The sequence below is a fragment of the Prionailurus viverrinus genome, chromosome D1, assembly GCF_022837055.1.
Source record: "Prionailurus viverrinus isolate Anna chromosome D1, UM_Priviv_1.0, whole genome shotgun sequence".
NCBI lineage: Eukaryota > Metazoa > Chordata > Mammalia > Carnivora > Felidae > Prionailurus > Prionailurus viverrinus.
In genome coordinates, this window is record NC_062570.1 from 21,029,729 (window position 1) to 21,057,174 (window position 27,446).

Here is a 27,446-nt window from a genome sequence, read left to right on the forward strand (position 1 = left end):
ATTAAAGAAGTGTTGATCATAAGAATAATAATCAACATCAAAGTAAAACAGTATATTTGTGTTATTTTTCAGAGTTTATGAAGTCTTTTTATATTTGCAGTTGCAAGCCTGGCCAACCTGGGGCCAGCCCCAGGTGGGGACCAAACTTATGCTTCATTTCCCTTATGCACTCCAGTTTTTCTTTTCTGTATTAATGATACTAGAATAGGGGTATTGAGTAACATGGGAACTCATGAAAACCAGGAAAACAGCACAAAGAGACACTATATCATCTCTGCCTAACAATAATTTAAAGAAAAACAAACATGGTTAATTTAAAATATGCATTGCCCAGATATTTTGCTGATTTTTTTCTAGTCTGTCATTATCTGGGGTTTATAAATACTTCTGGTTTTAAGTGATGACAATGAGAGAGTTTAGGATTTAATATTGGCTTTAAAAAATCCTACTGTGCTCTGTTCTTTATTTTTTCCTTTCTTGGATCATGACCACTAGCAACATAATGCTGGCAAGCAGAATAATGGCACCTAAAGATATTCATGTCCTAATCCCCAGAATCTGTGAATATGTTACTTTACTTGGCAGAAAGGATTTTGTAAATGTAATGCAGGAAAAGGACTTTGAGTTGGTGATATTATTCTGGATATTAGGGCGGGCCCACTCCTATCCAATGAGCCCTTAAAAGTGGAGAACTTTGTCAGCCAAGTCATAGGGGAGATGGAAGAAGGAGAGATTTGAGACTTGAGAGGTACATGTCCTGCTATTGTTGGCTTTGAAGGTAGAGGAAGGGGGGCCATGAGTCAAGAACTGAAGCATCTTCTAGAAACTGGGAACGGCCCTTGGGTGATAGCCAGCAAGCAAGAAAACAGGACCTTGGTCCCACAGCTTCAAGGAAGGGAATTCTGTCAACGAGTCAGATGGATAGGGAATGGATTTTCCCCTAGAGCCCCTGGAAAGGAATGCAGCCTGCTGAATTTGGGCTGGGGAGGCTTGTATTGAACTTGTGACCCACCAAACAGTCAGATGATAAATCTGTGTTATTTTAAGCTGCTAACTTTGTTATGGCAGCATTAGGAAGCTAATATAGTAACTTTCTAAATCCCATCTCATTTAGTGTCTGGTAATGAGTGCATAGCAGATCGTTATATGAGTGCTTCATTCCTGGTGATATTGTTCTAGTTTCTTCTGATCTTTAGACATTTGTTTGCTGCAATCTCTTAGGATGGATGGTGTTCCTTTATGACATTCTGAATCGTCCTTAAGGCAGCACATTCTCTGCCTGTTTTCCCAAGATAGAGTCACGTCAGTTCTTAAGGTGTCAGTCTTTGTTCATGCAGCTAGAAGGTTAATGACCACTCTAGTCATAACCTATTTTGATCTCACAGATGCTTATTGTCTTATTCCTGTATTTACACTGTCTTTCATTGTACTTGTCCCATAGCACCTGTTCAGTGATGGTAAGAACAGAAGGCAATGTAACTCTTTGCCAATCTTTCCTCTTACAAAGAACCGAATCAGGGGAGGACATCTCACTTCGATTGGGCCAATTGCACCCTCTTTCCAGGAATTTGGATTTTGAACTGAGAGGAGTTATAATATATATTCTTATAAATTCCATGTATATCGATACATAAGTTCCTATTTAGGCACGGTATAGAAACCCTGGGATATGTTACCGCTCTTCCTTATTTTTGTATTACTACTCCTACTATATTTTTCTATAGTATTTAGCTGTCAAGAATGAAGCCAATCATCTTTCATCATCTTAAATACTGAGAGGGAGCATTATTTTATATTTACCTGTGTTTGGTTTTCTTTTTTTTTTTAATTTTTTTTCAATGTTTATTTATTTTTGGGACAGAGAGAGACAGAGCATGAATGGGGGAGGCGCAGAGAGAGAGGGAGACACAGAATTGGAAACAGGCTCCAGGCTCCGAGCCATCAGCCCAGAGCCTGACGCGGGGCTCGAACTCCCGGACCGCGAGATCGTGACCAGGCTGAAGTCGGACGCTTAACCGACTGCGCCACCCAGGCGCCCCTGGTTTTCTTTTTTTTTAATTTTTTTTTTAATGTTTATTTATTTTTGAGACAGAGAGAGACAGAGCATGAATGGGGGAGGGGCAGAGAGACAGGGAGACACAGGATCGGAAGCAGGCTCCAGGCTCTGAGCCATCAGCCCAGAGCCTGATGCAGGGCTCGAACTCACGAACCGTGAGATTGTGACCTGAGCTGAAGTCAGACGCTCAACCGACTGAGCCACCCAGGCGCCCCTGTGTTTGGTTTTCTTAGGCTATCTTGGTTAAGCCTATAGTAAAAAGTAAAAAAAAAAAAAGAGACAGGAAAGGCATAAACTATTTCTTACTTTACTGATGAGTAAACTAAGGTTCAGATAGGCTAAGTTTCACGGGATAAAAAAATAATAGAGCCAGGCTTAAATTTCAGATTTTTGACATAAGTATTTGTCATTAATTTATGTTATCCTGTGCATGAATTGCCCAAAAAAGGGCTCAAACATATTATTTTCTCTATGGTCGAATTGTCTGCTCTGCACCTTGACTACAATACTTTGTATCTGATGTGACATGAAGCCTTTTTATATCTTCCCACAAATCTGTGATTTTATGGTCTTTGAGCATGCTTTTCTCCACATAGAGTCCAAGAGTTGAAAAAAAAGCCATTCTTAACAAACGAACGTTCAGGTTCTCTTGTGTAATAAGGATATAATTTTGTTGATTGCTTCTCTCAAAACTTCTTTTACCTTTTCATTTCTCAGACTGTAAATGAAAGGGTTCAGAAGAGGGGTCACCATTACAGTCATGACAGCAGTCACTTTGTCAAAATCCAGCGAACGGCTCTGGCTGGGCCTCACATACATGAAGATGTTGCTCCCATAGGCAATGGAGACGACCGTGATGTGAGAAGCACAGGTGGAAAATGCCTTCTGACGTCCTTGGGCTGAGGGGATGCGCAAAATGGTAGAAATGATGTAGGTGTAAGACACAATGGTGAGTACCAGCGAGGTCAGGAGGACGAGGGAAGATAAGAGGAAGTTGATCATCTCAATGAAATGAGTGTCTATGCAGGCCACCTGTAGCAGAGGGGCAATGTCACAGAAAAAATGACTGATTTCTTTATAACAGTAGGGCAGTCTGGACACCACAATAATTGGGCACAGCACTGAGAAGAAGGCTCCTACCCAGCATCCCAGAACCAGTAGGAGACAGATGTTGCTGTTCATGATGATGGTATAGCGCAGGGGGTTACAGATGGCCACGTAGCGGTCAAAGGACATCACCGCTAGGAGGATAAACTCCACTGTCCCCAAGAAAAAGAAAAAGTATATTTGAATCATGCAGGCAGCAAAAGATATGGTCTTCCTGTCCTCTAGAAGACAAGCTAATAGCTTTGGGGTAACTGAGGTAGTGTATAAAATGTCCAGAAATGACAAATTACTGAGGAAGAAGTACATTGGGGTTTGGAGGCGATTATCAGCCCATATTAGGGAAATGATGACAATATTTCCTGTGAGAGTTAACATGTAAATAAACAAGAGGACCACAAAGAGGGAGATCTGAAGCTTCTAGATAACAGGGAAGGCAGTCAGGGTGAATTCAGTCACTGTGGTCTGATTTTGCATATCCATGGCATGCAATACTTAGTGGGCAGTGCTTCTCTGAAAAAAAATTATGGAAATGAAAATCAGCTTAAATGAGTTTTCAATCCTCAGTATCAGTGATAAATGTAAAGTAGTAAAAGCTTTGAATGAAGCGTAGATTGATTTCATCCTACCACTCACTCTAATATAGAACCTTGGATAAGTTACATGACATCTTCTAACCTTGGTATTCTCACATTTAACGTTTTTGGTTGAATGACATTTTCTCCATGGTCTCATTAAGCTCTAGCCTTTACGATGGTCATCTCTTGGACCCCGTGCTCCTTCCCTTCTCTCTTTTATTCTTCCTGATCTACTGTTTTCCTAGCTAAGTTCTGTGCCTGAGAAGAGATAATCCTTAATCCTCATCAGTCCATTTGCAAAATGGTAAAAAGGAATGTTAATAAAAGTTGAGTTACTTTTCTCCAAGTCATTTCAACACTTCAAGTATCATCTACATAAAAGAGCAGAAACTAAGAAACTGACCAAGAGAGTCAAATGAAAGGGAACCTGTATTTGTCTCTCCTCACTTTTGTAATTGGTATTGCATTGGTCTCGAGGTGATATCTGGTTGTCCCCGAGTTGTTCTGATGTGATAATAATTGATCTCTATAAGGCCACATAGTTTTTCTTTGTTTTTATTTTTTATACCGGTATAAGGTTTTGATGTCTACACTGTTACAGAGCAAGTAGGTGCATGATATATGGTTCATCATTGGCATAACCTATTTCAGACATTCGAAAAACCTCTACTGGGAAAATGATCAGTGTGTTTCTTTTCTGTTCCCTGCAATGCCATGTGTATGGCAGGATCCAAAAGAATACCAAAGCTTTTCCCTTCCATTCCTTGACTGGGAATTCTTACAGGTTGTCTTAAATCGGTCTCTTATACCTCACATTGTTTTCAGCAATTTGGACAATCAGCTTGTTAATAGTAGTGAAAAAGTGAACGCAGATGATGTTGTTGGAAATGCTCATCTTGGAATACGGCTCAGGGGTGCTGAACATGTACTACGCATCTGTATAGTTCAGTGAAGCTGAATTTATCTTGTAGCTAATCCTTTAGTTTTGTTTTTTTTTTTTTAATTTTTTTTTCAACGTTTATTTATTTTTGGGACAGAGAGAGACAGAGCATGAATGGGGGAGGGGCAGAGAGAGAGGGAGACACAGAATCGGAAACAGGCTCCAGGCTCCGAGCCATCAGCCCAGAGCCTGACGCGGGGCTCAAACTCACGGACCGCGAGATCGTGACCTGGCTGAAGTCGGACGCTTAACCGACTGCGCCACCCAGGCACCCCGCTAATCCTTTAGTTTTATGTTAAAATGAAATTGGTTCAAATGACCAATAATGAACCTGAACTAGGTTGTCTCTAGGTGTGGAACCCACTGAGTTCGTCTTGAAAGAAGGTCACTTTCTTTTTCTGAAATGTAATTCCTAGGAGTATTTTTCCTTTTTTTCTTTTTTCTTTTTTGTTTTGAACTTGTTTTATTTTTTATTTTTTTAAATGTACATCCAAATTAGTTAGCATACAGTGCAACAGTGATTTCAGGAGTAGATTCCTTAGTGCCCCTTCCCCACTTAGCCCACCCCTCCTCCCACAACCCCTCCTGTAACCCTCAGTTTGTTCTCCATATTTATGAGTCTTTTCTGTTTTGTCCCCCTCCCTGTTTTTATATTATTTTTGTTTCTCTTCCCTTTATGTTCATCTGTTTTGTCTCTTAAAGTCCTCATATGAGTGAGGTCATATGATTTTGGGCTTTCTCTGACCAATTTCACTTAGCATAATACTCTCCAGTTCCATCCAGGTAGTTGCAAATGGCAAGATTTCATTCTTTTCATTGCCGAGTAATACTCCACTGTATATATATACCACATATTCTTTATCCATTCATCCATCAATGGTCATTTGGGCTCTTTCCATACTTTGGCTGTTGTTAATAGTGCTGCTATAAACATGGGGGTGCATGTGTCCCTTTTCAACAGCACACCTGTATCCCGTGGATAAATGCCTAGTAGTGTAATTGCTGGGTCGTAAGGTAGTTCTATGTTTAGTTTTTTGAGGAACCTTCACACTGTTTTCCAGAATGGCTGCACCGGCTTGCATTCCTGTAGGAGTATTTTTCCTTGAAGACTTTTGTTTTTGATGGATTTCCATTTGAAAAGTTTGCTGTGACTTTTCTGGTCCTTGTAGTTGCTCATTATTTGTATTCACCATTCATTTATTTCAAGACCAAACTGCTTTTAAGTAATCACAGGACCTTAAAGGGTCTGATCTATTGAAATAGGGTCTTGGTACCAGCCGGTGCGTTTCCACCACTAATACGATAATATTGTTCCCTCCCCCCACTGCTGCTGCATCCAGGTAACAAACTTCCAGACTGATTTCTACAGCACAAGAAGGCATAACCTATCTGGGTGGACATGTGTTAATGTTACTAAGGTCTAATACAAAGACAGAATAGAGCATGGTATGTGTACAAGTAGAAATGCTTTGAAATTCCCTTCATTTCTCCCTTCCCACCCTCCTTACTGACAACACCAGAGATGAGTGGGTGTTAAGACACACTGATGTGCATTCTCACGAACTGCCTGTCATCTACTCCATTGTTCCTTCCATTCAACTAGCCAATTGTTTCACAACATCTGTACTGTCATCGTTTTCCTTCTTGCCTCTGTAGTCTTTGATGAGCCTGATGGGAGCTTGATTCCTGTCTGGTATTGTAAGAGTCAGACAGTTTGGGATCTTCAAAAACACCGTGCCAGGTTTTAATAACAAGAATCTGGGAGGGTTGGACACAAATAGAATTGCTCTTTGCCGTGGTTGTCATTGGGTCATATAGGACTGGAAAAAAGGGGCCTGGAGAGCTTTCTGTTCTGCTGAATAAGGGTCAAATAAACTTCTCTGAGACGAACTAAAGCTGTAGCATTGCTCTCCTTTGGGCAGTCTCTTCAGTTCATGATAGTGGAAAAGAACTTGGCTTCTCTAGAAGCCAAGTTGGTCTTCTCTAGATGACCTCTGTGCTCTCCAGGGCCCATCATGTCTAAGGGGAAATGGTTGTGGATTAGACCATCTGTGTCTGACAATTTAATTATAAGTTTGCCAACTTAAGGCTTTCATTGGGGGAGGGGAGATTTTTTTCTTCATTACCATTTGTGGATCCTTAAAAAATGGCATTGAATTGCATATTTGCATGTTTCAAGATGCCGGATTTAGTGAGATAAATGTGGACTAATGGAAAAATCATAGCAGATTTTCAGTCGGAGAACCTGTGTGGTTTACTTTTTTCTCTTGTGGCCACTTGAGTGAGTGGCCTTTAATGAGACTCATAAGTACCCTTTCTTGACTGTTTTCTCTCTAACGTGAGGATGATGACACTCCAGGTTCAGGTCCTCAGCTAGGGCCCAGCCCAGTAATGTTTATATACTTGGCGTTCAGTACATGTTTGTTAAGAACATGGGGATGGGGAAGCAGAAACAGAAAAGAACTAAGATGTAGTGGGGAATGGGGGTGAGAGATAATTGGGGATCTTTGCTGCTGTCAGTAAAATGTGACAAAGTTTAATTGTAACTGAAGTACATTAAAAACTTTCATCTTCAGACTTAGGGTAGAGCTCTAATACTTGACGTCTTCTGACAGTAGAAGTTTTGGGAAAGCAGTAATTACACTTTAATTCGTCAAATATACATGTAAACAAATGTAGTGAGACCCAAACTGCTTAACATATAAATACGGATAATTGCATATTATAGGATACTTACATCACGCGGATTGTGGCACAGTCGGTATTTTCTCCATTCAAGTATGTTCACAAACTCAAATCTGGGTATGTTTTTCCTCCTGCATCCCATCCGTTTTTCTTTAAATTCTGTTATTGCTTCAGTGTTGGATTCTGTGTAAATCTCAGTCTTAGCCTGAGTCTGTTTTCCCACGTGGTACTTAACCGCCCTTTCAGAACCACACCAAATGGTTATTCGCTGTTTGCTGAAGTGTTCCATCCATCTTCCTCTGAATGGAAAACAGTCCTTTTTAGTAACTTGTATCAGTTTTTTTCAGTTCTTTTTTGTATTTCCACAGAAAAATTTAAATCCTGACTTACACCAGGATGAATGCAAGTGGTATATTATCATTTAATCTTTCATGCTACACGTCCAGTGAGTCTCCATCTCAGGTATTCCTCTGAGTTTCAAGTGATGTGGATTCTGAAGCACATTTTTGCCAAGAAGAGCAGAAGAGTGAGGTTTGGCGATGAGTGGGGGAGTCCCAGACAACCGAATCACGAGGAGGTCCTCTGACTTCTATTTTGGATCTCTGGCAAAAGTGACCAAAAGCTTCTCAAATTTCAGTTGGGTTTTTGTCTCTTTGTTTGGTTTTAGCTGCAGGAATGTAATTTCCTCTCTATTTAGTGAATTTCTCTTTCTTCTGTGGATGCACCCAGAAACGTGGAATTATTCAAACACAGGACGTTAGAGCAGAAGAGAACTCCACAGGCGGATGAGTCAGCCAGCCCCCAAATATCCTGCAATGTCTCCACCAAGGTACCGTCCAGTGATGCTAAACTCACTGTTTCTTGAGGCAACTCATTCTACCCTCATGGGCCTGATTGTCAGGAGAATTCATATTTGCTTTCACTGGAACATCTCTCTGAACTGTCACCCTTTGTTAGGTCACCCCTGTTCATTCATTGGGGATATTGTGACTTGATTGTAAATGTAACCGTCTTTATTTACTCTCTGCAGAAAATAACATTACTCTGCCTCTATTGAATATGAACTTTGATAGTTAATGAGATTCTGTGTTCACCTTCAGAGATTTGGTTTACAATGGCATCTGGGATTATGGCATAAAAAAAGGTTAATTATGACTACTGCAATCACAGAACATGAGAATTGAAGTAATGAATCGGTTATAAAGTTAAGGTCTCCTGGGAGAATCTCTTGGTTGTTTATTTTATTTATTTAAAGAGAAACTTATACAGCTGCTTTAAAACCTCAGGGAACTAGAAACTTGGAAAACTTCAAACACATTTTTTTTTCTGAAATGATCGTAGTGTATTAAAATAAGCTGTAAGAGCGATGAACCATTGGAATCTACCCTAACAGCCAAGAGTACACTTTACTCACTGTGTGTTAGCTAATATGAAAATAAATTATATTTAAAAAATAAAGATTATGCAACAAAAATAAAATGAAATTGACAAAAAAGCTTGCGGTTGCTTTCCAAACATAGATTATTTATGTAGATTTTATGTCTATGTACATATTTCAATTGATGTGTGATGTACAAATAATAACCAGTTTAAGTACAGTGGTTGAGGTTTGGCACATCTTCACCAGAAGATATCACCAGTGCCATTATGATGGTTTACAATATTTCCATTATCTTAGAAACACTCCTGTACCCTTTTGCAGCAAAAATGTTCCCCTCCCCACCTCTGCCCCTGATAACTACCAACGCATTTCCTGCCAATGTAATTTTGAATTTTCTAGAATTTTATCTAAATGCAGTCTTACTGTGTATAGTCTTTTGTGTTTCTTTCCTTCACTTAATCAGATGCTTTGAGATTAATCCATGTGTTTCTGGTATCACAAGTTTCTTTTTTTGTATTCCTGGAGGATTATCTATTATATAGATTGTGTAGATATATCACAGTTTGTTTACCTAGTCACCAGATGATGGACACTTGGGTGGTTTTCAGTATTTGTCCATTTTGAATCAAGCCCCTCTGAGCAGTGGGTCCATGTTTTTATGTGAATATTTATTTTCATTTTTCTTGGAAACATTCCTAGGAGTAGAATTGCTATGTTTTATGGTAAGTATATGTTTAACTATATAAGAAACTGCCATGGTGTTTTCCAATTTTATTTTCATTTCCTTTTCATCTTATTAGTTGTTTTTGGCTTTCTAAAAAACATTTTTTAACATTTATTTATTTTTGTGAGAGACAGACTGCAGGCGGGGAGGGACAGAGAGAGAGGAGACACAGAATCTGAAGCAGGCTCTAGGCTCTGTTAGCACAGAGCCCGACACGGGACTCGAACTCACAAACCATGATATCATGACCTGAGCTGAAGTAGGACACTCATCTGACTGAGCCACCCAGGCTTCTCTGTTTTGGCTTTTTATGGTTCCCTTATGCCTTTCTTCCTCCCTTGGTGTCTTACTTTGTGAACTGATGGTTTTCCATAGCAGTATGCTTTGATTTCCTTCTCTTTGTGTTTTGGATATCCACTGTTGGTTTTTGCCTGGTGGTTACAATGAAGTGTATGTAAAATGTCTTATAGTTAGATCCAACTATTTGATGCTGATAACATCTTAACTTTGATCACATACAGAAACTCTACCCTTTTATTCCCTACCTCCTCCCTGATATTTTATGGTTTTGATGTCACAATGGACAGTTGATCCTTGAACAATGTGGGAGTTGGGGGTGCTGACCTCCCGCACAGTTGAAAATTTATGTAAAACTTTTGACTTCCCCAAAAGTTAACTACTAATAGCCTACAGTTGACCAGAAGCCTTACCATTAACATAAAGCCATTTAATACACATTTTGCTTATGTATTATATATTGTGTTTGTATAGACTTGAAACTAGGTAACATTGTGTGTCAACTGTATTTCAATTAAAATAAAAGTCATTTAAAATATCAATCAGTTAATCAGCATTAACTATTTGGGACATTTCCTTATAGCCTTTAAGAGATTCTGAAGTATAAAATAACTATGAATAGATTCAGAATTGTTGAAAATCCCTTTTCTAAACACTTACATATTTACCTTATATAGACTTTCCTTTGTATACCAGTGAAAGCATTTCACTTCTCATGTGAACATAATTTTGCCTCCTCCAGACCTCCACTGTGTAAGCTGAATAGAATGTAGGTCTTCTTAAAGCAAATCCTGGAAATTTAAATACTTGGCTGAAATCAGTTACCGCTACTTAAATCCAATCTTTACCAGGATGTCAAAAATGTGTGGATAAATAGAAAAAACATTATTAACATATAAATAATTTCAACTTAGCCTTTTAGTTTATAGGCTATAAGCTTGTGTTTAAAGAACAGTTCTCCAAGGGATTTGGGGGTGGTTGTCAGTCTGCTTCCTCTTAGACCAATGATAATGGCGAAAAGAAAACAGAATGAAAAAGACATTCAAAAAGTAGTAACTGATTTTATAACTGGCAAGTTTAGGTAACGGTACCTTCCAATTGTCGCAAAATTGTATGAGATCTAGTGAATGAAAGCAATTTAGTAAGTTGGATTCATAAATGAATTCAAACAGATCTCTTTGGGTGTAGGGTCTGGACCCATGAGCAAAAGACAATAGGGTTTAAAAAGTGGGCTGTTCCAAAGGAAAAAAATCAAAATCAAAATAGGGTTTGGGGAAGATGTAATGAAAAGATGGCTCTTCTGATTACAAAGTGTGACTCAGACAGATCTGTCTGCAGTTGTATATGGGGCCATTTGTTTTGCATATTGTCTGGGTTGCAAGTGTTCCTGTACCTGACGCCTTCATAGGCATCTGACACAAAAACCATAAATGAATACTGGTTGTGCTCACTTATATTTGGATGTTTCGCATGAACAACACCTGAATGGAGTTCTTTAACCCAGGGATTTAATAACATAGGTATTATTGATAACTGACAGCACAAAACCAATTTTATGGGTAAACAAAACCCAGCTTTGTATACCCTTTATTTAGGCATGCAAAGACATAACAAAATCTAACTCTGGTCTCATTTAATCATCTATCTCTTCTCGTCAGGGACTGTTAGACTCATTGGGTGATGAAGTGCCTGAGGTACATTCTTGGTCCTTTTCTTGGTCCCTTTTTGCATCTTACTGTTTTTGTCCACTGTTTCTTATTTTTGGGTTTCTCAGATATCCTGGAAACTGGATTGTTCTGCTTTTCATCAGGGCCTTATAACCCACTCTGCGTCATTGCCCTTACCCCAAAGTCTACTGGGAGTATATCTATAGTTGAAGAAATTGGGTTTATCATTCATTGCAGTGAGGGAAAACCCAAACTGTGGAGAGAGTGAAATGTCTCACTAAGTGTACTTATTATAGGACTTAGGCTTTCTTTGGGAACTTTTGGGGAGGGTCTAAGGAAGCAGCAGCCTGTTCTGGATTGAGTGCTCTCAGAAGGATGGGGACAGAGTAAGGTAAAGCTGTAATTAGTAAAGAGGTAACAGCCATTCAATTTGGTAAGGCAGGGGATTGTTTGGTATTTTGTGTTGCACAGTGATCCTGTATGAAATGGATGTTCAGTGAAACTGTTTACGTCCAATGGGAGAAAAACATGACTTATCTGTAAGTATCACATCAGTGTGTAATAATATCAAGAAATATCTGTGAATACCAGATCCATTCTGGAAGTTAGGGGCTCTCTTCTTTGGGCTGAATCCTGCTTTATTTCTTAAGATTATAGTTCATTGTTGAACACCTCATCCCCCTTTGATGTAAATCAGGCTTTCTTATTCTCTCAGGCAACAAGATCGGAATTCCATGGTTACTTCCCTCTTTGTAATCTTGCTTCCTAATAACCCTCTCCTTCCTACCTCTTCCTGGATATGCTGGGTATAGAATTCGGTTGTCCTTTGTCACCTGGGAAGACCCAGCAGAATATAAAAGTTTGAAGAACTAAGCTATGCACATAGTTATAGAAATGATAATAACACTAAGAGATTCTAGGGCACCTGGATGGATGGTGTCCAACTCCTGATTTCATCTCAGGTCATGATCCCAGGGTGGTAGGATCGAGCCCTGAATTGGGCTCTGCGTTGAGCGTGGAGCCTGCCTAAGGTTCTCTCTTTCTTTCTCTCTCTCTCACTCCCCCACCTCCTCCCCCCATGCTCATGCTGTCTCTAAAATAAACAAACAAATAAATAAGTAAATAAAAATAAAAGGTGATGCTGCCTTCTAGATATATACCTTGTAGGGTCATATGATGTTGATAAATTCAGCACATTTCTATTTATCATCACAATGAATCTGAGATGAGATTCACATTAATCAAAAAGATAATAGTAATTAATTTACTATTAATAGTAAATAATAGTAATAATAATAGCAATTAATTTATTGTCATGGCTAGATAACCTTTGCCATGAGTATTTTCTCCAACTAGGCAAGCTAGATGGGAAGGCAAAAACAGATACAAAGGTGCTTGGTGAACTTAGAGTCAGAACAAGGAAAAGTTAGTAATTCAAATAAAATGCTTAATGGGATCAGATAAAGATAAAGGTAACCTGACTCTGCCAGTGCCACAGCAGGCACAATACTAATTTGTGTGCAGGATAGACCTTCTTCCTAGAGCAACATTCGATAGTCTTTGCATTTGCCAGTCTTTTAAACTTTTTTCGTCCATATTGACTAACAGAATTAAAACTCTTGCCTCTTAATCTAGTCAAGATCATCAAAGGAGAAGCATCTCGGTGGGGGCAGGCTGGTAAAAATGCCTCACTTTCTACTTACCAATATCTATGTGTGATGACAATATTACTTTCATACAGATGATCTCATTTTATTTATTTATTTTAAGTTTTTTCTTTTTTATGTTTATTTATTTTTGAGAGAAAGAGAGAGACAAAGTGTGAGTGGGGGGAGATGCAGAGAGAGAGGGAGACACAGAATCCGAAGCAGGCTCCAGGCTCCAAGCAGTCAGCACAGAGCCCAATGTGGGGCTCGAACTCTCGAAACGTGAGATCATGACCTGAGCCAAAGTCGGACACTTAACCGACTGAGCCACCCAGGCGCCCCTTAATGATCTCATTTTATAGCCACAAGTGCCCTGGAAAATAATCAGAGCAGACATTCCTGCCACCATTTTGCATATGGGCAGGTGGAATCTTGGAGAAATCATGTAACCTAAGTAACTAAGTTCCCAAGTCCATTGAAGTTAGTGCCTAAACAAATATTAGACATTAGCTCTTGTGACTCAGGGCCTGGAGTGTTTCCATGATCCTATGTTACTATTTGAAAAATATTTCAAAGGCTGAACAGACATAGAATTCTTTTTTTTTTCCTTCTGGTTTTCCATACTTCACTGTTGATGATGTGTGATGGTTAATCATCCTGCTGACAGATTCTGAGACTTCAGTTGTACTTTGGTGTCAGTCTTCATACGGCACAAGGTGCTATAGAGAGAAAGCATAGCTTACATGTCCTGAAATTGCTTAGTGTTATGTTCCCTTGGAATGTGGTGGAACTATCCTGCTAACTGACTCTTTCAAGACTTCCTTTACCTTTTCATTCCTCAAGCTATAAATGAAAGGATTCAGAAGAGGGGTCACCATTGTAGTGAGGACAGCCGTCACTTTATCAAAATCCAGTGAATGGCTCTGGTTGGGCCTCACGTATGTGAAGATGGAGCTTCCATAGGCAATGGAGACGACTGTGATGTGAGAAGCACAGGTGGAAAAGGCCTTCTGACGTCCTTGGGCTGAGGGGATGCGCATGATGGTAGAAATGATGTAGGTGTAGGATGTGGTGGTGAGCACCAGTGAACTCAGGACCACAAGGGAAGATAAGAGGAAGTTCATCATCTCAATGAAGTGGGTATCAATGCAGGCCACCTGTAGTAAAGGGGCAATGTCACAGAAGAAATGACTAATTTCTCTATGACAGTAGGGCAATCTGGACACCACAATAGTTGGGCATAGCACTGAGAGAAAGGCTCCCACCCAGCAGCCCAGAACCAGCAGGAGACAGACCCTACTGTTCATGATGATGGTATAGCGCAGGGGGTTACAGATGGCCACGTAGCGGTCAAAGGACATCACCGCTAGGAGGATAAACTCCACAGTCCCCAGAAAGAAGTAGAAATAAACTTGAGTGATGCAGCCAGCAAAGGATATGGTTTTCTTCTTTTCTAAGAGACAAGCTAGCAACTTTGGGGCAATAGTAGTTGTGAACAAAATGTCCAAAAATGACAAATTACTAAGGAAGAAATACATTGGTGTCTGGAGACGATTATCAGTCCATATTAAGGAAATGATGACAATGTTTCCCGTTATGATGAGCATATAAACCAGCAGGAGAATGACAAACAGCAAGACTTGAAGCTCCTGGATGACAGGAAGGGAGACCAATGTGAATTCACTCAATGTACTCTGGTTTCTCATAGCCATTTCAACTGGAAGGGGGAAGAAACAAAGAAAAGCAGAATAGTTGAAGACATCTTTCAGGTTTTTCTATGATCTTATTAAATATAGATTTAATATAAATATCAAATATAGAGGGTGTGGTCCTAGTGTTTTCTCTGACCATATCATGTGGCCTCAGGCAAATCACATGAGCCTCTTGGCCTCAGTTCTCATCTTCATAGTTGATGGGTTGGAAAAAAAAAAGTCTATGGTTCCTTTAAACTTTAACTTTTCAACTTCAATGACATGCATATATTTCTTCTCTTTCCTTCCTTAAATCCAAATCTGTTCAAGTTAACTGAAGTGTATAATTAACTGAAATTCACTCAAGTCATTTTGATCATGTTATACTTTAATCTTTAATAATATGGGTATCTTAGCTGATAACGTCATATCATACTTTATTGGGGAAAGAGAAGTCATCAGACAAAAATTCTATTATCATTCCTGTATCAAGGCTGACCAGCATATTATGATCTGAAATGAAGAATCCTCTTAAGCCACAACAAGAATTGGATAAGACACACTCTCTGAGACATTGCTGGTTGCATCAAAAGTTAGGAGAGTATCTGGATCCATTTGATAAATAACAAATAAAGAAACAGTAGGAGGGGCTGAGGCCAGGCAGGCAGGTGTCAAAGCTTCAGCGGCTGGAGTTGGAGCGCCAAGAGCCAGTAGCCAAGATCAGGGTGGCTGGCATCAGAATCAGCCCAAACAGAGAATTGGTAAGGGAAACACAGAGAACTGAAGGGGCAGGGAACCAAAGCAGATTTGTACCAACAAGCGTCAGGGAGAAGGGTTGCCCTGTGATCATACCTTTATGGAGACATTTCTACGGGACATCCGGCACTGGAGTATCAGTGAAGCTGGAAAAGCAAATCCTGATACTTTCTCTCTGAACCAAATCTTTGAGAAGGTGAAGTGTTCCTGGGTGAGGCATGCTGAATAGGAGAAGCAAATCCCTTCCAGAAGAAAAATTCCCCAACTTAGGCACCAAGAACTCCCAGATATTAAGAAGAAACAAAGAATTTTTGGACAAAGATTTCCAAACATGATAACAATTGTGCTGCTATAAATGGGAGTGGAAGAAAAGAAATGATGCAATAAGAGATTTAGCACAAGGACAACAGAATTTGGAATGGTTAGAGGTGTTATATAGTACACTTATATATGGAATATTTCAAGAAGTAAAGGATGCAATTTTAAAAGTGAGAATGCCACAAAAATCAAGTCTTTTAAAAACTACCAAATTGACTTTTAAAAAGACCCAGTGTTGGGAGCCTGGGTGGCTCAGTCCACTGAGCATCTGACTCTCGATTTCAGCTCCCACGATTGTGGGATCGAGCCTGGGCATCAACCTGCTTCAGATTCTGTGTCTTTCTCTCTCTCTCTCTGCCCCTCCCCCATTCACTCTCTGTCTCTGTCTCTCTCTCTCTCAAAAATAAACATTAAATAAATAAATAAATAAATAATAAAAATAAAAAAGCCCAGTGGACCTTACAGAACTAAAAAAAAAAAAGATTATTGTTGAAGTAACAACTCAGTTGTTTCAAGTGAGGTGAGAGGAGACAAACAATGGATTAGATAGAATTTAAAACACCATGTTAGGGGCGCCTGGGTGGCGCAGTCGGTTAAGCGTCCGACTTCAGCTCAGGTCACGATCTCACGGTCCGTGAGTTCGAGCCCCGCGTCGGGCTCTGGGCTGATGGCTCAGAGCCTGGAGCCTGCTTCCGATTCTGTGTCTCCCTCTCTCTCTGCCCCTCCCCCATTCATGCTCTGTCTCTCTCTGTCCCAAAAATAAATAAACGTTGAAAAAAAAATTAAAAAAAAAACCCCCACCATGTTATACACATAAAACTAACATAATATTGTGTGCCAACTGCACTCAAAATAGAACAAAACAAAACAAAACAAAAACCCCTCTTACTAGGTTATCTCATGCACCCTAAAATTAAAAAAAAAACGGATTAGTAAATAGGAAGATCTATCTAAAGAATTCCTCTTTAATGAAACAGAGATAAGCTTGCAAAGTATGGAAGAGTGTTCAAAGGAATGGAATTTTGTTAAAAAAATAGAAACGATGGAATGGGAGCATTTATATGTGTATTCTGTGTCCTGCAGGAGAGAACACAGGAAGTGACGCTGGATGGTATTTACAGAGAAACAGAGCACCAAAGGGAGGATATGAAAAACAGCAAGAAAGCGTAGATCACTTTTACGGGAACAGCAGTGAGAATGACCCATTGGCTTCTCCACAGCAGCAATGAAAGCCAAGAATTAGTTAAATAATATCTCTAAAGTGTGGCAAGAAAGTAACTGCCAACGCAGAATTAGATATCCAGTAAAATTCTCTTCCATCGTAAAATAAATATAGTTCAGATAAAAACTTCAGGAATTTACTGTCAAGGGACAAATGATAAAGTAATTTCTAAATATAATTCAAGAATAAAGAAAATAATGGAGATCATTTAAGACATGAAGAGGAATAATAAAGAAATGAAATGGTAAACATGTACATAAATCTAAGTAGAAATTCTCTGTAAAAGATACTAACAGTGTTGGGGCGCCTGGGTGGTTCAGTGGGTTAAACGTCCGACTTCTGCTCAGGTCATGAGCTTGTGGTTCGCAGGTTTGAGTCCTGCATTGGGCTCTGCGCTGACAGCTCAGGGTTTGGAGCCTTCTTCAGATTCTGTGTCTCTGTCTCTCTCTGCCCCTCCCCCCGCTTGTTCTCGTTTTCTCTCTCTCTCTCTCAAAAATAAACAAACATTAAAAAAATTGTTTTAAATGTAATCACTGTTGAATTTCTGGAGTTAATCTAGAATTGGCATATGGATGATGACAGGAAAAAAATGTGGAGAAGAAAGTTGGAGCCAAAGACTTCTTGTATCATTTGTGAGGGGATGAAACATTGTTTTCTTTAGTTTTTGTTTGTTTGTTTGTTTGTTTTGTTTTAGTAGGCTCCATGCCCAGTGCTGATCCCAAAGTAGGGCTCGAACTCACCACTCTCAGCTCAAGGCCTGAGCTGAGATCAAGAGTTGGACGCTTAACCACTGAGCCACTCAGACACCTGTCTTTTAGGTTTTAAGTTAAAAAACCCCAATAAATTTTCTAGGATACTCACTGAAAGGATAGTAATAGAATAGATAATTTTCAAATTTATAGAAGGGAAAAAGTGATATAAGGGAAGCAAAACTCAACTATAACAAAGATATAAATAAATACCAACAGTCAAAGCAGTCCATCAATTCCAAAAAAAAAAAAAAAAAAAAAAAGAAAGAAAGAAAGAATAAGAAATTGTGGAAAAAGAAACATAGAAAAATAGGAAATTGGGACAAATAGAAATAAAAAGCTGTATACATCAGTTCTAATATATCAATTTTCACAATAAAGAAAAACTAAATTGTTTAAAGACATACATTTGTAATATTGTACTAAAAAACAATTCCTGGTGTATTCTATTTATAAGAGATATAAAAGGCAAGAACATGGAAAAATTGAAAATAAAAGGATTTTTAAAAAAGTATATGCCAAACATATACTAATCCCCAAGAAAGTTAATGTGGCTGTGCAAGTAACCCCTGCTGTTTGAAAGTTCCCATTTTGGGGGCGCCTGGGTGGCGCAGTCGGTTAAGCGTCCGACTTCAGCCAGGTCATGATCTCGCGGTCTGTGAGTTGGAGCCCCGCGTCGGGCTCTGGGCTGATGGCTCGGAGCCTGGAGCCTGCTTCTGATTCTGTGTCTCCCTCTCTCTCTGCCCCTCCCCCGTTCATGCTCTGTCTCTCTCTGTCTCAAAAATAAATAAAACGTTAAAAAAAAATTAAAAAAAAAAAAAAAAGAAAGTTCCCATTTTGCCACTTCATTTTCATGGACAATGTATTGTTACCTGTTTTTGCTGTCTTAGAGGAGCCAAGAAATCCCGTGAGAATTTCCGTGTGTGTTTTGCAGGGAGCCAAGCCATTGCAGAGGCAGCACCCAGCCCGAGCAGAGCGTTTTTCCCAAGGAACTACGCTCAGTATGTCCGCATTGAGCTCAGCTTTGAACTGGGTCTGCCAGTATCTGTGTTTTATCTTGATTTATTTTGTGCATCTATCAGCAAGATGTGTCCTGAAGGCATCAAAGAAGCCTAAGAGAGATTATTTTTGGCGTCCTGGAATGCTCAAAAAGTTTTCCGTATAAATTAATGGCAATCGCATCTTCATTTTCTGCCATTTTGGCTTACGAAACGTTTCATAGGAATGTTCTATTTCTGCATAGTAGAGAAATCTGTATTAATAACTGGTAAAGCAGACAGTAAGACAAAATCATTAGGGATTGACAGGGCCGCTGTTGGATTTTAAAAATCTCAATTCATCATTATCGTCTAAATATGTATATACCTAATAACCAGCTTCAACACATATAAAGAAAAAAAAATCACAGAACTGTAAGATCAAAGTATCATCATAGTGGAAGAATTCAGTACATAAACGTATTTTATCATATTTTTAGAGGTTTATTTATTTTGAGAGAGCGAGCGTGAGTGAGCGGGGGAGGGGCAGAGAGAGAGGGAGACAGAGAATCCCAAACAGGCTTCATGCTGTCAGCACAGAGCTCCATGTGGGTCTCGAACTTATGAACTGTGATATCATGACTTGAGCTGAAATCAAGTCAGATGCTTAACCAATTGAGCCACCCATGCGCCCCTATTTTATAACATTTTAAATTCTAAAATATGTGTGTGTGTGTGTGTGTGTGTGTGTGTGTAACAAGCTCAACAAATCACTGTTTATGTGAACAATTCATCAAAGACACAAAGAATTTTATATGACCTCTTTTGCTAGTTACTAAGGCCTACCTCTTTCAAAGGTTAGCCAAGGTTCCTGTGCATGTGTCAGTATTCCTTCTAGCCAAATAAATTTGTTCCCTGCTGACTGGACTATAAACAAAACAGGTCACTGAACTTGAACTGAAATCCAAAAATAATTACGTATTTTATCTTTTAACAATCTCTTTTAAATTCCAGGTCTCAGTCTCCTTCCTAATGTTTATATTTCCCTTCATTTATGTGGGTCAGTTCATGTAAATACAAATTACTCTGAAATCCTTTCACAAACCCTAAACATCCGAGATTGTGGATGAGTCTTTCAAAAGGCAAATAATTTCTCACTTCAAGTTTTATGTATAAGCTGAGCGATACGGTGCAGTTGTAAGTGTGCTTGCAGTTTGAGACTGTAGTATGAGGTCTGGTGCCATGATTTCTAGATGTGGCTTTAGTATTCTCACTTGTAAATGGAAATGCCTTAAATATCTTCTGTTTAGGATGATAGTAAGGGCTGGAACGACATAAGGTTCTTATCAGCAAGCAACTAACAGTACTTGATACAAATGTTCAATAAATGTCTTGCTAACAAGCAAACAAATTAGATAGGACTGGGAGTAGCGGATGGAAGTGAAGGAGGCACCTATAAGGATAAAACACGAAGAGAAAAATACTGACAATTCCATTTCCATGAGTAATAAAAATGTAAAATTTTTTTTTTAGGTTTATTTATTTTTGACAGAGACAGAGTGCAAGCATGAGCTGGGGAGGTGCAGAGTGAGAGAGGGAGACACAGAATCTGAAGCATGTTCCAGGCTCCGAGCTGTCAGCACAGAGCCCGATGCGGGGCTTGGACTCACGAACCGTGAGATCATGACCCGGGCTGAAGTCAGACGCTTAACCTGCTGAGCCACCCAGGTGCCCCAAAATATTTTTAAGTTTATTTATTTTGAGAGAGAGACAGAGAGAGCAAGTGGGGGAGGGGTAGAGAGACAGGGAGACAGAGAATCCCAAGCAGACTCCATGCTGTCAGCACAGAGACCGATGTGGGACTCGAACTCACAAACCGCGAGCTCATGACCTGAGCTGAAACCAAGAGTCGCACGCTTAACAGACTGAGCTACTCAGGTGCCCCAACATGTAAAAATATTAATATGCAGTGGATATGTGATAACACAGATCTCTCCTAAACCTGCTTGACTTCTGTCCACAATAAAATTTGTGTGAAGATCCTAAAACCACTTGACCTTGTAAACCACACTTCTTCCTGCATATGCATGTGTTTTTAGCATATGCTTCCATCAGAACAATAAAATGGAAGATATTCTTATACCCTGAAGACAACTAAAAACTGACCCCACAATTCTCAGCATCTGTTTTTCACATTTAAACATAAAAAGATGGGGCACACGGGTGACTCAGTCCGTTAAGCGCTGACTCTTGATTTCGGCTGGGGTCATGATCTCACGGTTGGTGAGTTTGAGCTCCACATTGGGCTCTGTGCTGACAGCGTGGAGCCTGCTTGGGATTCTCTCTCTCTCTGTGTCTCTCTTCTTCTTCTTCTTCTTCTTCTCTCTGTACCTTCCCCTCTCATGCTCTCTCTCGAAATAAATAAAAAACCGTAAAAAGAACCTTAATTTTTCAGAATTGCATTTGTTTGATTCCCTCTAAATGTTGTATGATGAAAAAAATTTTCCCTCTTCTGACTTGGATTTCTTGGAAAATTTCACAGTATTGGTTGCCCAGGGGTCATTGTACAAACTTACTGCTTCTTCTACAGCAAACGTCAAACCATCTATGCTTAGAATCTGTAGTTGTGGGAAACTCACTGCTAATTCATGTATCATATTTTATTGTCTCTGACCCTTTGAAAATCCTTTATTAACTTGGGGTAGTACCTTTTTTCCCATTTACTGCCACCTGTTGTTCCTAGTACTGGACTGAGGCTTATTCAGGCAAAGTCACTCTTCTCATCATCTCCTCAAGATGCCTTGATTTCTAGTTTTAGGGTTCAAGTCATACTGTGATACTGGCTAACATACACTGAGTTCTTGGCATTTTGTTCCAAGAACTCTGTTAGCCGCTTAAGAACTTTAAGTGGCATCAGAAAAAATGTGTATCATCTATTCCTTAAATGCAGTTTTTTGTTGCTAATTTTTAGATTTGCAGCTTTTGGTTCCATACAACCTTTTTGGTTTGAGTTGTTTCTGATAGATGAATATTAAATCATCTCAATGATTGATTTTGAGTTTGTCATATTCTCCTGGTAGTTGTTTTAATTTATTCAAGGCTCTGCTCTTTCATATGTATAAATTCAAAAACCTTCTGAAGTAGGAAGTAGGTGTGGCTGTGATCTACATTTTGCACATGAAAAAACTGAAATTTACAGAGGTTGAATAACTTACCCAAAATCCCATAGCTAGTGTGTTCACAGAGCCAGATTCAAATATAGTTCTGTCTGACTCCAAAGCCTGTGTTCTTCAGAGATAAGCATAATATAAACTCTTACCCAACTTTTGTAGAGAGAAAAAACAAGGTCAGAGTGGTTTAAGTGAGTGGTAAGACACATAAAGCTGAATTAAGGCTCAGCTCTCTAGTTCAGCCAGAACAGAAATGTTACTGTCACCTCACGTTACAAGTCTGGAAATGCTAGCCTTGCTATGTTGAGTAATTGAATAGTCAGAATGTTTTAGATTCAGAAAAATCCCAGGATTGGAAGAGATTTTTAGGATCGTGCAGTTCTATCAAAGTCTAAATGTCAATATCCTTCCCAAATAGTTCTGTCCCCTGAGAGACTTACTATATATAGATGGCCTGTTGTATCTTTGTACAGTTCTGTACAAAATCCATCATCACATTGACCCCGAAGCTGATTACCACTTGTTTTCTGCGTTTATTCTGAAAACTCAGAATCCTTTATAAGATAAATGGAACTTTGAATCTCTACCTCTTTTTTTCTGTATCTGGGTTGTGATGAGTCCTTTCCTCTGTGAAAATAGGCCACGAATCAACAGTAATATTTGAAGCTCTTGCTTGCTCTCAAGGATTTAATTGAGAGTAGCTCTTGGGAATATGAGGTGAAAGAGGTTAATTACTACTTTGTAATTAAAGAATCTTAATCATGAAAAACCAATCACAATCACAAAGTTTAGTTGGAGATGCCAAATAGACATATTCAGGACTCCAGGGCAATTATCCCAGGGGTGTTGCTTCATTCTGTTAATCAAAGCTTGGTGGCCTGCTTTCAAGCTTTAGGGTAGCAAAACAGAAAACTTTTGATGTTCCCCAATAACTGACAAAATGATGTCGGTTTTCCTTTCCCAGGAATGCTGGCAGTAATAATCCTTCCAATGCTCTGAAAATGATAAATTTTCCTATTTTTCCTCTGTTAAAATGAAGAAAAATTCTCCTATTGCCAAAACCTATAAAAGGTGACTTTCTTTTCATTTATTATACTAGGCTATACCTAATCCTTATAGTAGCCTAAAAATCCTTAGGTTGGTGAATTGGGGTAATGGTTAAGCTCCAGGAAGTGAATACAGACATTTTCTAAATTTACTGAATGCAATCTTCAAAAATATGGGGTAGACACCTTCCCAAGCAGCCAGACACATAATGGAGAAGGGTCCAATTGATACTACTCTCTGGCAGTGACCTCCTGTGCATATTGCTTCCATGGTGGCTCTTGTCTATTTAATTCTACAACACAACATCCCTTAGTTTCTAGGGCCCATCAATTCCTCCTATCAAAGCCTTGAAACTTTGACATATCTATTAAAAGCCAGAAATTTGGATTAGATTAAAAAATCCAATTATAGTCTGGTTACTGGAGACACATCTAAAACAGAAGCAGAAATAATGGTGGATAAAGAAAAGGATACAAAAGGGATATACAGGGCAAACATTTACCAACTTTGGTAGATTGTATTATTGTTCCCAACTCTTATGTACTTCTCTTCTTTAAAAAATTTTTTTTTTACCGAAATATAGTTAACACAAAATATTACCTTAGTTTCAGGTGTACAATACAGTGATTCAACAAATCTATGTGTTATTGCTATGCTGACTGCAAGTGTAGCTACTATCTGTCACCATACGACACTATTGCAATACCATTGCCTGTATTCCCTGTGTTGTGCCTTCTGCTCCCTTGACTTATTCATTCGATCCCTGGAAGTCTTCTTTTTTTATATATTTTTTTACATTTATTTATTTTTGAGAGACAGAGAGAGACAAAGTGTGAGCAGGGGAGGGGCAGAGAGAGAGGAAGACACAGAATCCAAAGCAGGATCCAGGCTCTGAGCTGTCAACACAGAGCCTGATGTGGGGCTCGAACCCATGAACTGTGAGATCGTGACCTGAGCTGAAGTCAGGCGCCCAGCTGACTGAGCCACCCAGGTGCCCCTCGATCCCTAGAAGTCTTTATCACCCTCTCCCCTTCACACATTTTGCCCATCTCCCCTACTCCCTTCCCCCCTTTCTCTATAAGATGATTACGTATTTCCACTTACACATCCCATTGTTTCACTTGACTACGTGACATGCCTAAAGTGAACAATGTTTGAGCTAAAATTTGCGGCATTCTTTTATTCCCTCTGTCACAAGAATGGGATGTTGCTGGCAGGCGGTGTCTTTAGTTTGAATTTAAAATGAAAATATACGTGGAACAGAGACCGAGCAGTTTGGGATCCACCAACATGCAATGTGAGGGGAAAAAAATCCTCCAAAATTTTTGTTAGCTATTGAAATTTGGGAGATTGCTTGTTAATGCAGATAACGTAACCAAGACATAATATAACATAACCTAGACTCTAAGTCCAGAAAAAAAAATCCATCAAAAATAAATACCGTGAGAAGGGAATCTGGCAAGAGCAAATAAAGGAGGCCAGCCAGATGTCCGAGGCTAGATACTCCCCTTGCATGCTTTGGGCTTCTGTAATCTTGCTTGCCTCTTGCATCAGGCAACTGCCCGTGAAGCACAAATGATAGTGTCCTCCCCCTTGTGCAGCCAACGGAATGTTTCCAAGTACGTGGAAGTTAGCCAAGCATAAAAGAAGGCCAGCACCAGGGCTTTGGGCTCAGCCTTTGGAGGTGACTTTGCTGGGCCAGCATTGGTGTGAAATAAACAATCTTTTCTGATTCCCTGAGTGTGTGTCTCTTGTCTCTTCCTGGGCACTGAGTATTTGCTGTAACATTTTTGGGGCTTTGGCCAGGAAGCTGTCTGGTAAAGTGGAACATATGAACCGGGTCCTTAAATCAGCCATGGCAAACTCCCTGGTAACCCTATAAGACCAGGTGGACACTTTAGCAGCAGTATTGTTATGAAATAGAAGAGGGTTAGACCTGTTAACTGCTGAGAAGAGGGGGGAATATGTCTCTTCCTAAATGAGGAATGCCGCTTCTATGTTAACCAATCAGGGATAGTTAGAGATATGGCCCAACAACTAAAGGAACGGATCATCAAAGGGAGGCAAGAATTAGCAGACTCATGGAACTCTTGGAGCAACATATGGAATTGGGCATCCTGGCTCCTCCCTTTAGCTGGTCCTCTCCTAATGCTTTTCATGGCCCTACTGTTTGGTCTTTGTATTGTTAATATGCTAGACAGCTTTGTTTCCTCTTGCCTAGAAGCTATAAAACTCCAGGTGATGCTCCAGCTGGACCATTCTAGCTATCACTACTCTCCTTTGGATGGTGAAAAATCCTAGCTGTCATACCCCTCCCTTTGACATCCTTGTCCAGCAGGAAAAAGCCAGAATGGTCTTTGCTCCTCCTCTTGTGATAGCAAGGGGTTTTCCAGCCCCTACAAACTGATTTTCTCTGAGGCTGCTATAGCAGCTTGAGAATCAAGAGTGGGGAATGAGAAGGTAAGCCAGTAAGAGCAGATGAAGGAGGCCAGCCAGATATCTGAGGCTGGATACTCCCCTTGCATGCTTTTGGTTTCTGTAATCTTGCTTGCCTCTTGCATTAGCCAATTGCCCACATAGCACAACTGATAGTGCCCCTCCACCCCCACCCTGTGCAGCCAATAGAATATTTCCAAGTACCTGGAAGCTAACCAAGCATAAAAGAAGGCCAACACCAGGGTTCTGGGCTCCGCCTTTGGAGGTGACTCCATTGGGCTGGAACCAGTGCTAAATAAACAGTTTTCTGATTCCTCAAGTGCGTGTTGCTTGTCTCTTCCTGGGTGCAGACTATTTGCTGTAAAAACGGGCGCCTGGGTGGCTCAATGGGTCAAGCATCCGACTTTGGCGTAGGTCACGATCTCGCCGTTCCTGAGTTTGAGCCCTGCATCAGGCTCTATGCTGACAGTTCAGAGCCTGGAGCCTGTTTCATATTCTGTGTCTCCTCCTCTCTCTCTGCCCCTTCCCCACCCATGCTCTGTGTCTCTCAAGAATAAATAAACATTTAAAAAAATTAAAAACACACAAAATAAAGTAATTTTTAGGTAAAAAAAAATGGACACCTAAGAGTGACCATTATCAACACATTTGCACACACACAAAATACTAAAGGTAGTTATTAAAGTGGAAAAAAAAATAATCCCAAGGAGAAATTATAAAGAAAGAAACTAAGAATAACATAGAAGGTAAATACATGGATAATAAAAATTAATCTTGACTTTACAAAAAATACAATGATTTTATGAAGTTTAAAATACATTTATAATAAAAATTCATGATAATAAAGTACAATGGAGTTCAGGATCCTAAATTTCTAACACAATTGGGGAACTAATAAAAGAGCCATTTGTACACAATTTTAATAATTTGAAGATGTATTTTTAATTTCTGGTGTAACCACTAAAAATCCCATGTATGACTAAAAATTAACAGAAAAATAGAATAATTAAAAAACTTGCTCAATCCAAAAGAAAGCAGTCAATGAAAGAAAAACAAATAAAACTGGTTGATTAAGTAGAAAAAACAATGAGATGGAAAATATGTACACAAATATGTCAGTGTATACTACACGTAAATGTGTTAAAATTTCAAATTAAAAGAGCTACATCACCAGACTAGGTGCAAATCCCAACCATATAAAGACCTTAAATTTAAAAGCACAGACATGTTAAAGGTGAGAGAATTGAAAAAGACACACTATGTAAACTTTAACAAAACAGTTTTTAAAAGTATTTTGTTTTTCTAGTTGTTTATGGCAGGAAATTTACTCTGATCTCAATGATTTTATCGCAGAGTGTAGAAGCTTCTCATTTATTAGAGTTTTGTTTTCTTTTGACTCAGGAATTATTCTAAGGAGTTTGGTTGTTTTTAAATGTCCAAATATAAGACTTGTCATGCTTAAACAGCACCTACTAATTTCAGCTTTATTGTGTTGTGGTTAGTGACTTCTCTGCTACTTGAATTTATTGACTTTTCCTCCATAAAATTATATCAGCTTTATACATCATGGATTGAAATGAAGAGATATTCTCAGGGGAGTACAAATTTTAATAAACAGATATTAATTTAAATGTTTATTTATTTACTTTTGAGAGAGAGAGAGAGCCTAGTTGAGGGTCAGAGAGAATGAGAGAGAGAGAGAGTCCCAAGCAACCTCCACACTATTAGCACAGGGCACAACGTGGGGATCAAACTCACAAACCATGAGATAATGACCTGAGCCAAAATTAAGAGTCAGACGCTGAACTGACTAAGTCACCCAGGCGCCCTTATATTAATTACATTTTAAATATTATCAACATACTAAATATATATATATATATATATATATATATATATATATATACTAATTTATAAAATTAGGTATATATTTTCACTTCACTTCAAATTACTTTTAAAGAGTCAGGGTATAAACACAAACACATGCATACTATGATTATAA

The 27,446-nt window shown here is 39.2% G+C and overlaps 2 protein-coding genes across 3 annotated transcripts in view; both read right to left on the reverse strand.

The window, feature by feature from the left end:
• Positions 1 to 2,695: 2,695 nt before the first annotated feature.
• LOC125146945 (olfactory receptor 6M1-like) lies at positions 2,696 to 3,643 on the reverse strand. Its single transcript, XM_047823874.1, is given in 1 exon segment — positions 2,696 to 3,643. A coding segment is annotated over 1 exon segment (948 nt).
• A 10,199-nt stretch (positions 3,644 to 13,842) lies between these two features.
• The window catches only part of LOC125176878 (olfactory receptor 6M1-like), a 31,921-nt gene continuing 18,317 nt past the window's right edge, over positions 13,843 to 27,446 (reverse strand). For both annotated transcript variants that reach the window (XM_047878787.1, XM_047878788.1), the window contains 2 exons: positions 18,687 to 19,049; positions 13,843 to 14,795 (listed from right to left, as the gene is read on the reverse strand). In XM_047878787.1, the coding sequence (XP_047734743.1) occupies positions 13,843 to 14,790 (948 nt within the window). In that variant the 5' untranslated portion in view covers positions 14,791 to 14,795; positions 18,687 to 19,049. The remainder of the gene's footprint in view (positions 14,796 to 18,686; positions 19,050 to 27,446) is intronic.